Genomic DNA, 16,998 nt, shown 5'->3' with positions numbered 1-16,998 from the left:
AAGCCTTTCCAGGCAGGGGGTTAGGGCTTGCTCTCTCTCAGAGAGTGGCCATGCTGTCACTTTCTGTCCACAGGACTTCTGTTGTCCATGTGTATTTGTTCATAGCAGCCACAACACACATGGATCCTGCAGGCCAGGATCTGCATCAGAAAGGAGCTCTGAGGAGCTGTTCAAAATGAAAGACTGACGGGTAGAAGGCAGTGGGTCAAGAAGTTAAACTAGCAAAAAGCACACTGTTCATGGCAAAGTCACAGGGGTCTATCAAGCAGATTACGGCACTAGAGCTAAGCAGGTCATTCCTGATGACTGGGTTAAGACTCCATTCCCAGGAGGGCTGAAACCAGCATTAAATTAGGCATTCTCATTTTGGTGAAGTGCCAGCAGCATAGTGTTTCTGTTACATCTTGTTAAATGTTTTTAAATGGTATCTTGACTTTTCTTGCCTATTTGCTGTCCTAACTTTAGGATCATCTTGTCTATTTGTTTTAAAGTAAGGGACCTTTGACATCTTAAGATACTGAATAAATGTATATATTTTATAAATGTATGCAAAGGCATTTTGAAATGATTTAGGAATATTCCAAAAAATATGCTGCTCATATAAATTTTTGTTACTAGGTATTTTATCTTTTGTTGCTATTGAAAAAAAGGCCTTGCATTATATTTTGAGTTTTCTGTTAATTTTGTGTTCAATAAAAACTTAGTGAATTTTTTTCAGTCATAGCTTTTCTGTTGTTTTTCTCCTAGATTTTTCTGGGAATTATTTATCTGTAAATAAATTTCACCTCCTTTCCAATTTTATAGCTTTTTTTTTCTGATGTTTTTTTTTTTTAAGCAACAGAAAATAACCAAATTTAATACATGCTTATATAAGGGAGTCCTACATACACATAAGAGTCAGAGATAGAAGTTGGGGTGGCAGATTGTTCTGTGTGTCATTAAACCAGTCTCAGAGTTGAGAAAAGTTCAGTTAGGTAAAAGTGGTGTGTCATTTCAGGTGGCAGTGATGTGTGGGCTCCCAAACTTAAACCTAGGGTGTAAGGAGTAAGAGGCATTTCTCAGTGTGTCAGCTTCTCCAGAGCCTCTGCTTGATCTGAGGAAGGACCGCTCAACCCAAGGGTGTCACTTGGATTTGAATGGAACTGGAGCCTGTGGTACATCACCTGTGCTGCTCCCACTTGGACTCTCTCCCTCTGAGCTCCAGTGCCCGGGTGGCAGCTGGAAGGGCACCAGTGGTGTACTGGGAGAGGCAGAAGTGTGCGGAAGTGTCTGGCATTGGGGCAAACGGAGGACATTGCCTGTTTTCTGAGCCCTCCCCCACAGAGCCACAGAGCCAGTAGGCTGGTGCCTTATCTGAGACTCCACCAACCTTAAGTGCCTTTTCAGTCCTCTCCTCTACACTATTTTGTCCCATTAACTTTTAACTATAATAAAATGTCAAATGATACTGATAGTAGAATGGGTGGAAACAAATGCAATGGGAGGTGCAGTGTGTTGCTCTTAATCACCCCGAGGTCGAGCCAGTCTGTGGTGATCCATGGAGCAGTGGTTTGAGAAAGAGGACTGGAAAGGATCCTTACCTGAGGGTGATGGGTGTTTGCCCGCTTCTGTCTGTTGTACTAGTAATGAATTTTAAGTTGCTAAAGAGAGGAATGTCGTTTGCATACCACAAAGTTTTATTAATGTAATTTTAAGGCCAATTAAACTAGTTTTATTCAGAGTAAGTCTACATTAAATTACAATATTAATCTCTAGAGACAATGAAGTTAAAATATAAGAAGTAGAAATCTATTTGGTCTTTTATAGACCACATATTATAGATATAGAACTCAAAGGAAAATTTACAAATATAGAAATGATACTTGAAGAGGATTTTATGTGGAAACCCATGTCATATTTTAAATACGCATGTTTCAAGAAGGCAGAATCTTTGAATAATTCAGCACAAAATCAAATTTATATAAACTTGGTATATTCCAGAAAATATTGCTTTAAACACTTATACCATGATCAAAATTCCTTTGGTAGTTTTTAATCAAAATGAAACATGCTGTTATGTAAAATATAAAGTATTTTAAATGTTATCAGAAAAGTATCTTGGTTATAGTTAGCATACTAACATCATCTGCAGGTCAACCTCATCTACACATACACAACATGAAACCAGGTGCCAATGAAATCCTTTTAATCTTTTGACAAAATAACCTCTGCTTCACAATAAAGACTTTGAGTCTCCTATAAAACTTTTTACAGTGGTTATAGCAGAGAGAACGACGACTGTCCCTGCACGTGACTGTAAAAACAAAACCAAACTTTATTATAGCAATCATACAAATACTGCAATTAAAAAAAAATCAAACAGCAGTTACCCACGTGAAAAAAAGAGGGACTGCTAGACTCAATCTTAGAATGGTAAACACAAACTATCCCCCCAAACCCTTAAACAGAAAATTCACAAATAATTCAGTGGAAATAAAGACGCTGATGGGTTCACTGCACCAAACACATCAGGCCTGATGCCCTCTTGGCACATCAGAGATCTCACTGAGAAACCTCATTGTAGAAAAAATCAGTCATCAAAGTTTAAAACTTTTTGAAAATAAATGAAACTAACAGATCCCAGTATTTAGCTTGCATAATCAATAAGCCAGTTTTTAACACTGACTTTCTTCCTAATGTTCACCAATTAAAGGTTCTTGTTTTTAATCTATGTGTTTATCAACTAAAATAGCTTATCTTTAGGAACACCTAAGTAATCTCTGTAGCTAAAGAATGCAGCATAGAGGGTCTTTTTAATTGTGCATTCATGATCACACACGAAAACAAACCAAACTTTCGGGGTTTCTTTTTTTGCCACAAGAACATCTTGCAAAGGAACCTCATTTAACTAAAATCTTCTTGTCCAATTCCAATGTTATTCTGCACAGAGCAATGGAAACAATTTAAACACTTAAAAGAACAAGAGGGAGAACTGGAGGGTGAAGAGATACATATGCCATTTGAAAATTCTTAAGCCTTGTGAAAGGTTATCCAAGAACCATCTCCTTTCCTTCTAACCCAAAGTATCCGTGCTGGCTTAATCCCAGAAGCCCTGAAAACAGCACAGAAGTGTTTCAATGCTCTGAAGATACATTCCAGTGTCTCACTGAAAGAAAACAGCTGGTCGACACATCAGGCCACATAGTGGTACTGATTTGGATTGTCTTTGTCTCTCTCCATATAGTCTCTGTCTATAAGAGATTCAATTCTCTTTTTCAAATCTCCAGGCTGAAAAAGAAAAACAAAACCCCCCAATTACAGTGGCATTAAATTTATAAATGGGAATATGACATCATGCACAAACTTTGCGATTATAATTATGTATACATATTACACATATATAAATATATTTACTGGTAGTTATAAACTAATTACATAATGAATAGACTAAAATTCCCCACTTCAAAGACAATGTCAATGTTAACATTATCTCTTGATCCACGTGCTTCCATGTGAATTGACTGTTAGAGCAGGGCTTCCTGTGGGAACTGTGAAACTTGTGAAATGTAAATACATTATTTATGATCACTGATAAGTACATAGCATGGCACATCCTATTAGCTAGCACATTTTTGTTTGTTTGAAAGGGAATTCTGACAGTGTCTCAGGGCATTCTCATCTGTTGTTAAGGACATTTCTCCCTGAGTACTGTATTTTATTTACTCTAGAGGCTACATTTATATAATATAATCAGAGATTCTAAGTGTTCCTTTGCTATAAGTAGATAACTGAAATGACATGTCCACACCAAGACATGTCTGCTCATGAAGGGTGCCCTTTGGCTGTGCTGTTAGGAAGCATAACTATGACAATCATGAGCAAGCTTTCCCCTGTATATTCTATCTTCCAAACAGCGTAACTCTGTATTCAGTGATAGGTCATACATTTTACCATATGTGGCTGAAACCCAGTTACTTATCAAGGAGAACTAGGTGCCATGGCTGTATGCACACCTTCCTTGCTATTTAGTCTTTTAATTGCCGGGTCTCTTATCTGCAAAGGGGAAAATCAACACTCTCCCTGGCTCATGGTAGGGACGAATGGTGTAGGAAGCAGTGTTCCGTGACTGCAGAGCCCTGCAGAGCCCTGCAGAGCACTCATTGCCCCTGGAGAGAACAGGAACCCAGTATCTGCTGAGGTAGGATGGCACCTGCACCCACCATTTCAGTGTCGAGGCTCACTGGTCCCCCTCAACCTGACTCCCTTGGTGAGAAGGGAGGGTCAGCTGCTCTTTTACCAAACTGGATAACACACAGTCGGGATACGTCCACCTCAAAAGCATACGAGGCAGGATTAGACACTGAAAGGCCAGGAGTCATGAGAGTCCCACACTTTCTAGGTGGATATATACATTTTAAAGAGCTCTTCATAACACTCCCTGTATCCTGTACCCCACATACAGCCAGGACAGGTCTCAGTTCTGGAAGTACACACAGACTGGAAGGTTTTTGGGTAGCCTTTTACTCAACATTAACAGGAGGTACTACTGAGGTAGAGAATGCTTTGTAGCTTGTAAAATGCTCAGTAAATTAGTTGTTAGTATGATCTTAAAATCCTGTGATATAACCTGAACTGTTAACAACTACTGAGAAAAAAAGTGTCTATTTCTATGTAGTACTTACTCTCCTTTCCCTTTTCGAAAATATAAGTACTCCCCAACACGTGGGAATTTTAGGTATCTATCATTCCTACAATGCTGATAAAGAATGTTTGAGGTGAAGTTCCTGCTATTATCACTTGCCAGGTTTTCTACACTTAATATATACACAAAGGTAGATTTTTGAAGCAAATGATCACTTATAATGTAGAACAAATGATATTCTGAATGTGAGACTCGAACATGCTTTGACAATGGTTAGCACAATACTACAGGTGTTAATTAAGCTCGTATACATTTACCTTCACTGGAAATTTCAGCTGATTATACAATTCAGAAACTAGAAGATTGTGACCAAGAGTCTTTCTCATCTTCATTATTCTGACGATCGCAGCGTCAATCTGATACTGTCTGTCCTGAAATACTCTCTCAGTGGTGCTGACTTGTTCTTCAACCTGAACAAAAAAGACAAAAAGTCAAGTAAAAAGATATATTTTAGTATTGATTATTTCATATTGTTGAGTTTGACTAGAAACTTTTGATGAAAAAAAAAATGCCAAACTTTGGATGAGTCCTGTTCTGCTATGCATTTTTATATGTTCTAATAAAACCTAGCTTCCCAAGAACAGTGCAACTTCAGTACCAAATCTTGCAAAATAATTTAAAAAGTTATAAAGAGGCTGTAAACCCTATATAACCTTGGGTTAAATCCAGTAGCACCTAACAAAAACCAAGTATACTAGCCATCAGAATTTATTCTAGAAATGTAAGCTTTGCTCAACATTGGGATCCTACTAATACAATTGAGATCACCACAATAATCTCAAGGTTAGATTATAATCATCTTGATAAGGCATAGTAAAATTGAAAATCTATTCTTGATTTAAAACAAACTTGAGCATATAGGAGTAATTAAAAAAAAAAAAAAGAACCTGAACAGACTAAGAGCTATTATCAGAAGCAAAGAGCAAAGAGTGATAATGACATCAGTGTTAAAAAGCCACCTAATTAATGGGGATCTGCAGATCCAGGTGGGGTAAGGAGAGGCTAGTCCATGTCTGTATACAAGGTATGTTTCAGGAAGGGAGAATCCAAGCTTTCAACGTATTTTCAAAGGGATCATAACCCCCTAAAAGTTACTGCTCCCTGTACTGGTGATAAAACAAGACAAAAACAAAAACAAAAACAAAAACTATTGCATGAGTGTAAACAAAAGTGGTTTATTTGGAGGAAAGAGATGACAGTCCCATTCTGGAATTATAACGTCCACATTTTATACCTTTTAATCACTCTTACTAAAAGGTGTACCAATCTGAACATCTTAAGAAACGTACGAACCCTGAATATGACAAACTTTTAAACATTTTCCAAATTGACAGATGAAAAATGGAATGTTACTTTAATTTGAATTGCATAAGAATTACTGACCAGAGTAAACATGTATTTATTGGTCTTTTATATTTCTTTTTGTATAATAAAATATATATTCTGACTGGGCTACTTTAATACCTCTATGTAAGTGAAATAATCACTGTCTAATGCTGGAAGTGAAGAAAATATTTGTGATTAGATCCATTACAAGCTGTCCTTCTGTTGTCTGAATTGAACTCCTTCAAACTGCCTCTCCTCACTCATCTTCATGTATGAGGGGTCAGCTGGATGCCATAATATATGGCGGGTGCCAGGGGTGCACCTGCCCACCTGGCCCGTACATCTGACAACAGCCCAGGGGTGCAAGGGCTTCTGCATGAGGAGGGGCTTGCGGGCAGTGGGCCAGAACCTGCTCTGGACACGAACCTTGAGAATCTGGTAAAAGCTACAGATCACAAACACATGTTAGTGGGTTCATGACACCCACAACTCTTACCACTTCTGCCCCAGGACCCTGGCTGAGGCCGAGGCTGAGAGAAGGGCTGAAATGTGCTGTGCAAAAATAAAAAGACAAGTCACTGGGTTTTGGAAATGACACACTCTCTCCACTAACAGAATTGATACAGGAATCTGACTTATCACACCATTTTTGTGAATATGTATAACTGTTATATGCATTTCTTTCTGATTTTTGTTCCTTTTGTGAATATAAAGCTAATGAAAGCCACATTAAAATGAATACTGGGGGTGGGGTGCAGGGCGGAGGGGAATAAAGGGAAAATGGGACAACTGGAATAGCACAATCAATAAAATAAAAAAGTGGTACTCTTATAAACATTGTATTCAAATTAGATACTTCAAAAATATGCTTAGAACTCTTACAGTCAAGACATAATAAAAACTAATGATTCCTTGATGAACAACCTTCCCTATTAAATAAAAAGAGAAAGTGTACACGTACAGTTTCCTTCATCTGAATTTGATTGATCTTTATTCGAAACAACTTGTGCTTGAATTCTCCATTAAAAATGAATTTATCTCCATCTTCTACCTCCTTTCCTTTGGGACTTTTAATCAACACTCGTGCTTTGCCACAGGCCAAGGACTGTAATGTTCTTCGCAATTCACTGTCCTCTGAGTGGGGAGAAAATGCAGACACAGATTAGCACTGCAATGAATAAGACACTCAACAAAAATGAAAGAAACCACACTATCAAGAGCCACAAGCAGAGACAGAGTCTACATCTTAAGTGAATGAATGTTTTAAAAACGAGGACACTCAGAAACTACACGTTCTCCAAGAGGATTTTCATACCTATCCCAGTGGCCATTTTTATTTCTTCAAAGCTGAATTCATCCCCTTCGTTGAACATGAGAAGCACCAGAGTCTGGAAGAGGGACACCTGGAACTCCTTCTTTCCCTTAAAGAAAACAGACATATCATGTATGAAGCTATTTTGCGAAATCTTAAAGAATTTTTAGAGGTTTCTTTTGGCTCTCAAACTTTAGGGGATGTGATGTAAGAAATTAATAATTAGCCACCAAATAAATTATGTTACCAATTATATAAGAATAAAATGACTTGGTTATTGCAGTTAAAAATTCTTCTCTCAAAGTATTTTTTAAAGTAGGGAAAAAGTTCTTTGGCAAATTGTACTGAACAAGAAGGGGATACGATTACTGGAAGTCCGATATTGCCGACACAAATCTAATAGTACCCTTGTGTTTTCAGCCTGCTGAGGTCCTTCTAATGATGGTGGGCATGCCACTGGAGTCAGTGGGCAGAGCATGAGAGTGTCCAGTGACAAAACCTGTATGGACAGAGAATCTAGCAAAAGATTCAGCCAACATTGCTGTTAAAGGAATGAATAATGGAATAAGCACATAAATGACCATAAACTGTTGGCCCAGCTTTCCTTCCTTCGTGCCTGTGATGTACATGACTAACGTAATCCAGCTTTGCACTTCACACAGTTCCCCACCTCTATTCAAAAAGCCCCCGCTTCACAGACTTTCAACATGCAATTAGTTCTCAGTGGGTGACAGAGCATCCCGTGTGAGTGCTTCATCCTCAGGCCTAGCCATGGAAGGCGAGAGCTCTGTCATGTGACCATGCTGCAGAGGGGCAATTCGAAAGCTGGCAGTGAGGGGAACATCAATACACATTAAAGACTAGTAGGTACAGTTTCATGTATATAACCCTGCACAATAACATACAATGCAACATGTATGTGTAATGTATATATAATTACACATATATGTATATATAGTTGATCCTTGATCAATATAGGTTTGAACTGTGTCCACTTATGCTTTATTTTTATTAAATTTATTGGGGTGACACTAGTCAATAAAATTGTATCAGTTTTAGGTGTACCATTCTATACCACATCATGTGTACATTGTATTGTGTGTCCACCCCCCAAGTCAAATCTCCTTCCATCACCATTTATCTGTTTACCCTCTTCTACCTCCCCCCACCCTGCTTTCCCTTCAGTAATCACTATGCTGTTGTGTCTGTGAATTCTTTGTTTGCTAAATCCCTTCACCTTTTTCATCCAGCTTCCCAACATCGCTCCCCTCTGATAGCTGTCGGTCTGTTCTCTGTGTCTATGAGTCTGTTTCTATTTTGTGTGTTTATTTTGTTTATAAAATACACACACACACGTGTGAAATCATATGGTATGTCTTTCTCTGACTGGCTTATTTCACTTAGGATAATGCTTTCCAGGTCTTCCACGCTGTTGCAAAGGGTAAGATTTCTTTCTTATGGCGGAGTAGTATTCCATTGTGTAAATGTACCACAGCTTTTTTTATCTACTCATCTTCTGATGGACACTTGGGATGCTTCCAAATCTTAACTATTATAAATAACACTGGACTGAACATAGGGGAGCATATATTCCTTCAAATTAGTGTTTTGGGTTTCTTTGGATATATTCCCCAGAAGTGGAATCACTGGCTCATAAGGCACTCAATTCTACTATTAAGTTTCTGAGGTAACTCCATACTGTTTTCAACAGCAGCTACACCAGTCTGCATTCCAACCAATAGTGCATGAGGGTTCCCATTTCTCCACATCCTCTCCGACACTTGCTGTTTGTTGATTTATTGATGATAGCCATTCAAACAGGTGTGAAATGACATCTGATTGTGGTTTTAGCAATAACTGGCATTTATCTAATAATTTAGTGACATTGAGCATCTTTTCACCTGTGTGTTGGCCATCAGTATATCCTCTTTGGAGAAGTGGACATTTTTTTTTTAAGATTCATTTATTTTTAGACAGAGGGGAAGGGAGGGAGAAAGAGAGACAGAAACATCAATGTGTGGTTGCCTATCACGTGGCCCCCACTGGGGACCTGGCTTGCAACCCAGGCATGTGCCCTGACTGGGAATTGAACCGGCGACCCTTTGGTTTGTAGTCTGCGCTCAATCCACTAAGCCACACCAGCCAGGGCGAGAAGTGGACATTTTTTAATTGGATTGTTTTTTTTTTTTTGGTATCAGCTTTTATAAGTTCTTTATAAATTTTGGATATTAACCCCTTATCAGACATATTGTTGGCTAATATGTTCCCCCATTCGGTGGGTGTTTTTTTCATTTTTGTTGATGGTTTCCTTTTCTGTGCAAAAGCTTTTTATTTTGATGTAGTCCATTTGTTTTTTTTTCTTTTGTTTCCCTTGTCTGAGCAGATAGAACAGAAAAAAATAGTGCTACGAGAAATGTCTGAGATTTTACTGCCTATGTTTTCTTCTAGGATTTTTATGGTTTTGAGTCTTACATTTAAGTGTTTAATCCATTTTGAATTTACTCTCGTGTACAGTTAAAGAAATTGTCTAGTTTCATTTTTCCCCCCACAAATCTGTCTAGTTTTCCCACTATCATTTGTTGAATAGACTAGCATTTCCCCATTGTATGTTCTTGCCTCCTTTGTCAAATATTAACTGACATAAAGGTATGGGCTTATTTTGGGGCTCTCTGTTCTGTCCCATTGATCTATGTGTCTTTTTTATGCCAGCACCATGCTGTTTTGATTACTATGGCCTTGTAGTATAGTTTTATATCAGGTAGTGTGATTCCTCTTTGTTCTTCTTTCTAAAGATTTCTGTGGCAATTCTGGGTCTTTTGTGATTCTATATAAATTTTTAGAGTATTTGTTCTAGTTCTGTGAAATACACCATTGATATCTTGATAGGAATTGTGTTGAATCTATGGACATTTTAATGATGTTAATTCTTCCTAACCATGAACACAGTATATGCTTCCACTTACTTGTATCTTCTTCAATTTCTTTCTTCAGTGTCTTCTAATTTTCTGAGTATAGGTCTTTTACTTCTTGGCTACATTTATGCCTAGGTATTTTATTTTACCTTTTTGATGCACTTTTAAATGGGATTGTTTTCTTAGTTCATTACTGATGTATATAAATGCAACTGATTTCTGGATACTTATTTTGTATCCTACTTTACTGAATTCATTTATCAGTTCTTAGTTTTTTCATGGAATCTTTAGGAATTTCCCTAAATAATATGTCACCTGCCATTATACATTTTTTAAAAAGTTATTTATTTTTTGTAAGAGGGGAAGGGAAGGAGAAAGAAAGGGAGAGAAATATCAATGTGTGGTTACTTCTTATGCACCCCCTACTGAGGACCCGGCCTGCCACCTAGGCATATGCCCTGATGGGGAATCAAACAGGAGACCCTTTGGTTCACAGGCCGGCATTCAATCCACTGAGCTACACCAGCCAAGGCCCATTATACTTAAAAATAAATAAATAAATAAATAAATAATTATTTTTTGGAGAGGAAGGGAGGGAGGAAGATTGATATGCGAGAGAAACATCGGTTGGTTGCCTCTCACACACCCCCAATTCCTGGCCTGCAACTCAGGCATGTGCCCTGATGGGGAAGGGGAATCAAACCCGCAACCTTTTGGTTTGTGGGATGGCGCCCAACCCACTCAGCCACAGTCAGGGCAATACTTTAAAAAATTTTTTTATTTATTTTTAGAGAGAAGAGACAGAGGGAGAAAGAGAACGAGGGAAACATAGAATTGGTTGCCTCTTACACACCCTCAACTAGGAACCTGGCCTGCAACCCAGGCATGTGCCCTGACTAGGAATCAAACAAGTGACCTTTTGTTTCACAGGCCAGTGCTCAATCCATTGAGCCATACCAGCCAGGGCAAGGAATACTTTTTCAAAAATAAAATTCACATGTAAGTGGACTTGCACAGTTCAATCTCAAGTTGTTCAAGGGTCAACCCTATAAATTAGTGCATAGAGTATGTATTATAATATTTACCAAAATAGGAATTTTGTAATCTTTTTGCTTAGTGTACTTTTATTTATAAAATTAAAGTTAAATTTGAATATGAAGGGACTATTTTGTGATATAAGCTTCTTTCATTTAGTGATACATATATGCATTTCCCCTCTTAAATGATCATTTTTAATAATAGCACTGCAACAGATAATTTTATTCATTAACCTGAGAAAAGGTCTTATTAATATGAAGTCTCAGAATTGGTACAAAAAAAAAAAAAAATTGGAACTACTGCAACAAAGCATGTGACTTGAGAAGTTTTGAGATATGCACTGCCAAACTGCCCTTCATAAAGCTCAGGCTCTCCCTCCAGCAGTGGGCAAGAGGCAAGAGTTGCTCTTTTAGTTTTAGTCTTCATCAATTTCATAGTCAGAAAGTGGCATTCTACTGTATTTTAAGTTGCAACCCTTTGATTGACGGCAAAGTGGGAACATATATTCATTGATATTGATTTTTTAATCTTGCTTTTATGAGTTGCCTCGCCACATCCTGTGCTCTTTTTCAGTTAGGTAAATGGCTTTTCTATTTTTGTTGATTTCTTATTGATTGGGATATTAATCATTCAGCTGTTTCATTTTATTGACCTAGAAAGCCATTGTTGAGTTGTACTGAATAATCTTTTCCTTTCTTTGCTACCAAGTTCAATCACGATTTTAAAAATTCTATTAAATGTAACAGACAACGCACTTACTTCTTTAAACTCTGCTTTTAAAACAGCATGTCCCAATGTAGTTTGCCATTGAAGTTTTCGACCACTGTGCTTTCCGAGATAGAATGTTTTAAATACTTCCTGAAGTTTAATCATCTGTAAAGCATAGGACAATGATTTAATTATGCTAAACACCATTAATCATTCAATTTATAATATTTTCACAATTTTTCACAGCTGAATAAAAAGTCAGTTTTGACACTTATTTTTCTGGTTTCTATTACCTGTGAAACTGTCCACCACTTTAGGACACTGGCGTTGCCCCTTACACCATGCAATAATACTTCCACTGATGTTTAATGTACGGACAGGTTGCATTCCACAGCATCCACACCCCACACCCAGGCTTCCCTGGCCAGTGGCATATGTAATGAAGACAAGAGCAGCCGTTCCATGACAGATGCCATCTGAAGGCACCCGTGTACCCTGCCAGGTCTTAGCTCAAGCTCTCACCGACTCTTGTCATGCGCAGGAAGCATGACATAAGCTGGCCATTACTTTCATTGTTACTTTCTTAGAAAACTTTCTTAGAAAATTTTCTTACACCTTCCAAACTCTGTCATTTTTAAAAGATTTTATTTATTGCCCTGGCTGGTGTAAACTCAGTGGATTGAGTGTAGGCCTACAAAACAACAAACAGGTTGCTGGTTTGATTCCCAGTCAGGGCACATGACTGGGTTATGGGCCAGGTCCCCAGCAGGGGGCATGTGAGTTGCAACTACACATGGATGTTTCTCTCTCTTCCCCTCTCCCTTCCCCGCTCTCTAAAAGGGAAAGAAACATTGATCAGTTGCTTTTTGCACAGCCCCAACTAGAGACTGAACCTGGAACCTAGGCATGTGCCCTGACTGAGAACAGGTTACCTCTCATTTATGGATCGATGCCCAACACACTGAGTCACACAGGTTAGGGCTCTGCCAGTTTATTGCTGTCATCTCACTTTTACATTCCCGAGCTCTTCCTTCTTCTCTAGGTGTCCCCTCCTTTCCCACTCCTGTATCGGTTCTTATTTATGGACGAACTCTTACTTCTCAGACCGAATTTCTGTACATGTGTTCATATACACTGCACCTGTTCCACTAACTTCCTTTGCTCACTATTTTCTTTAGTTCCTTTCATATCTACTTCACTCTGCACCCAGGATCACCAGTGGTCTGTGCTGCCAGATTTAATGGCTCCTCAGGCTTCATCTTGTGAGATAACTGATCCCTCTCAACAGCTTCCCACACAGCAGCCTACTCCCACCCTCCTGCTCTCATCGTCTAAACTCCCTATCTCTATGTTTTGTCTCTATGTCTCTATGTTTTGAGTTCAAACCTTCTGAGTCTTTGGTTTGTCTTCCACCCACCCCACACATGCCAGCATTTCCAGGATCCTGTGCCCACCCTCCTTTTACTCTCTGGTCATTCCCTTGTCAGCATCCCCAGCCACTTGCAAGTTTGTCCTGAGAGTGAAATTTTTCCATGGCTTTCCTTTGGAACTTGTGACCTCACTGGCCTGTTCTATGCCTCCCTGCCCCGACTCTCCATAGTTCCTTTCTCCATTTCAGTGAGCACAGCTGTCTTGTCCTCCCTCAGGCTTTCTCACATGTTCTTCCTCTACCAGATCCGGGAACTCACTTCCCTAAAAATATCTACTCATTTTTTCAGAACTGTTTCCTAAGAGAAGCTTCTCCAACCACTCTTAGCTCTGACAGCATTTATAGCAATTTGTGAATATCTTCTTTGGACAGAGAGCTGAAAGAGGGCAGGACCAGGTCTGGATTTTCATGCTGGTACACTGCACAGTGCCAGCAGGTGCCACATGAACCCATAATCCCTGCTGTTCTTGGGCCTGATGTGCCCTTTCAGTGAGCACAGTGCCTCTGTGCTTCTGTCAAAGTGGTGCCCTCTGTCAGAAATGCTGGTCAGCCTCACATCTGCTTAGCAATTCCTCTTCATGCTTCAAATTCAGCTCAGCAGTCACGGTTCAACAGTGTCAAATCCCAGGCATGGTATCACTTAATTTCTAAGTATTTTAATATATATCTAAAAGATAAGAACTCTTTCTAGGAAACATATCTACTATACCATATCACACCTAAAAATTAAAAGTCAACAATGTGATAAAACTCTTAATGCATATATTTCCTAAAAATTATTTCTTTGACATTAATTCCTTAAGTGGTAGTAATAATAATTATAGTAAGTAGCAGCAACTAACAGTGGGTGCTTACTATGTGCTAGTTATCATTCCAGGCTCAAAATGGATCAAATACCTAAAGGTAAGAATTAAAACTATAAAACACTGAGAAGAAAACATAGGGGTAAATTTTCATGACCCTGGATTTGGCAATAGTTTTTTTAAAATACGACACCAAAAGTATAAGTAACAACAGAAATAATAGATTAGTTGGACTTCATCAAAGTTAAAATCTTTTGTGTAAAGGACACTATCAAGCAAATAACAAGACAACTCACAGAATGGGAGATTATTTGCAAATCACGGAACTAGTAAGGACCTAGTATACAGAATATAAAGAACCCATACATTTCAACAGCAGGGAGAGAGACAACACAATTAACAACAGGCAAAAGGTTTAAATAGACTTCTTTAAAGATCTGCAAATGACCAGGAAGCACATGAAAAGATGCTTAACATCATTAGTTACTAAGGAAAAGCATACCAAATCAAAATGAGCTCACACTCACTAAGATGGCTGCCGTCAGTGAACTGAAGATAACAAACAGTGAAGATGCAGAGAAAATGGAACCCTGGTGTGTTGCTGATGGTAATGTAAAATGGTGCAGCTACCGTGAAAAACTGTTACAGCTGCTCCAGAAGTTAAACAGAATTATCTCATGGCCCAGAAATTCCACTTTTAGGAATATACCCGAAGAACTGACAACAGCTATTCAAACAAAAATTGCACACTGCATTGTTCCCAGTAGCCAAAAGTGGAAACAACCTGAGTGTCTGTTAATGGGTGAATGGGTAAACCAAGTGTGGCATACTCAAACAATGGAAAATTACTGAGCCTTAAAAGGAAGCCTTAAGAAAGGAAGTACTGACACATACTGGAACATGAGTGAACCTTGAAAACACACTAAGTTAAAGAAGCCAGACATAAAAGGCTATGTATTACCTGATTCCTTTTGTATGACATGTCCAGCATAGGCAAATCCACAGACAGAGAGGGGATCAGTGGATGCCAGAGGCTGGGGCAATGTGTGTGTGGTGGGGGTGGAATGGGAGTGATTGCTTAATGGGTCCAGGGTTTCTGTTTGGGATGATGAAAAAGTTTTAAGCATCAAATAAATAAGATTCTAGGAGTCCATACTCATAAAGACAAGAGAAATACATAATGGGGTAGAGAAGGGAAAGCTCTTAAGAGTAAAATGTGGATTTTCTAAATATAGAGAAATGATGAAGCTAAAAAAATAAAAAAATCAGTGTTCATCAAGGTAAAAATGGACCCAGGCAAGAATCAAGCAAGTGAGAATCTGGGGAAAGAAGACACTAACATAGTCTTAAAATATCTCCCCACAAATTCCTTAATAATTACAAAAGAAAAATACCAACAATAGAGTGGAGAAACCAGGTAACATCACCAATGGGGGCAAATTAATAGAGTGTGTGACTCTGGACATGATACTGAGGGGAAATGACATCTCCCATGTGGGATTCTAGTTAGACACACATGTCCTGAATCTAATCAAACAAACCCAAACCAAAAGACAATCTATAAAAACTGGTCTGTATTTTAAAAACATGTCAGTGTCATGAAAGGAAAAGAAAGGTTGTGTAGCTGTTATAGATGAAAGGACATGGCTAAATGAAATGTGGGGTCCTAGACTGAATCTGGCACCAAGAAAAAATGCTAAAAGACATTTTGGACAACTGACCAAAACAGAATATGGCTGTATACTGGATGAAAGTACTACATCAAAGTTAACTATCTGAATTTGACAATATGCACTGATTATGTTTTTGGGAAATTCCCACTAAAGAGGGGAAGCCTCTTATGCAATCTAGTCTCAAATGGACCAAAAAAAAAAATGGCATATATAGGGAGAGAAACATAACAATGAAACATATATGGAAATGCCGGGAAAACAAAACAAAACACCAAAAACTGGGTGAAGCGTAATGAAAATTATTTAAACTATTCTTGCTAATTTGCTGTAAGTCTGAACTATTTCAAAATAAAATAGGAAGTGAATAAACTTGCAATGCCGTGAGAGGCATGCCCAGGGTGGATTCTGCACCCAGGAGAGGTGAAATGGGGTGAGGAGGTGACGGAGGGTTTTCTCGTGAAGGTGACTGAGGAGATAAGTCTTAACAAGCTTCAAGTGCTGGGGAGAGATAAGGTGTGGAGGTTTTCTGGAGAAGGAGGTTCCATTTAGAGGGTTATACACAGAGGCCTGAGAAGAGAGAAACGGGTGGGTGTGGGGCCTACAACTAGTTTCGAATAGAGGGAGCACAGCATCCATGTGGGTGAGCTGGGCCATAAAGAGAGGTTTCACATCTCAGAGGAAAACTGATTAATGTGCTATCAGCATTCCCCACAGGATGGAGAGGTTCAGGGAGGCTGGGAGGGAGATGGTGATGAGAGAAATCTGGGTTGTTGAGTCTGAGAGCCAGTGTGGGCCGAGTTCACAGGGAATGAGACGGGAGAAGAGGGGTGGAATGAGACGGGAGAAGAGGGGTGATTCCAGGGAATGTCAGCATTTAGGATTTGGTGGAGGGAAAAAAAGAGAAGGGAAAAAAAAAAAGGGCAACTGACCAGTGAGTTCAGAAACAAACAAAAAATCAAGAAAAGATACTGTCTTGGACCTGGAAAAAACAGCCTCAAGAGGGACTATTACTGATCCAGGCTCCTAGCCCTTTCTGGAAGATCCCTAGGCTGCAAGGCCCTCCTCCTCGCTCATCTTTAATTCTCATATTCCACACTGGAAGTAGCTCTTTTCCAT

General features: G+C 38.9%; 1 protein-coding gene across 1 annotated transcript in view; it reads right to left on the bottom strand.

The window, feature by feature from the left end:
• Nucleotides 1-2,168: 2,168 nt before the first annotated feature.
• Nucleotides 2,169-16,998, bottom strand: part of CUL4A (cullin 4A) — a 66,571-nt gene continuing 51,741 nt past the window's right edge. The window contains exons 16-20 of the mRNA XM_045821562.1: nt 12,029-12,142; nt 7,323-7,428; nt 6,969-7,141; nt 4,939-5,091; nt 2,169-3,267 (exon numbers count right to left, since the gene is read on the bottom strand). Coding sequence (XP_045677518.1) covers nt 3,172-3,267; nt 4,939-5,091; nt 6,969-7,141; nt 7,323-7,428; nt 12,029-12,142 — 642 coding nt within the window. The 3' untranslated portion in view covers nt 2,169-3,171. The remainder of the gene's footprint in view (nt 3,268-4,938; nt 5,092-6,968; nt 7,142-7,322; nt 7,429-12,028; nt 12,143-16,998) is intronic.

Source organism: Phyllostomus hastatus, unplaced genomic scaffold (genome assembly GCF_019186645.2).
Source record: "Phyllostomus hastatus isolate PE091 unplaced genomic scaffold, TTU_PhHast_1.1 phas_scaffold_46, whole genome shotgun sequence".
NCBI classification, from domain to species: Eukaryota; Metazoa; Chordata; class Mammalia; order Chiroptera; family Phyllostomidae; genus Phyllostomus; species Phyllostomus hastatus.
This window is presented reverse-complemented; position numbering and strand designations above follow the sequence as displayed.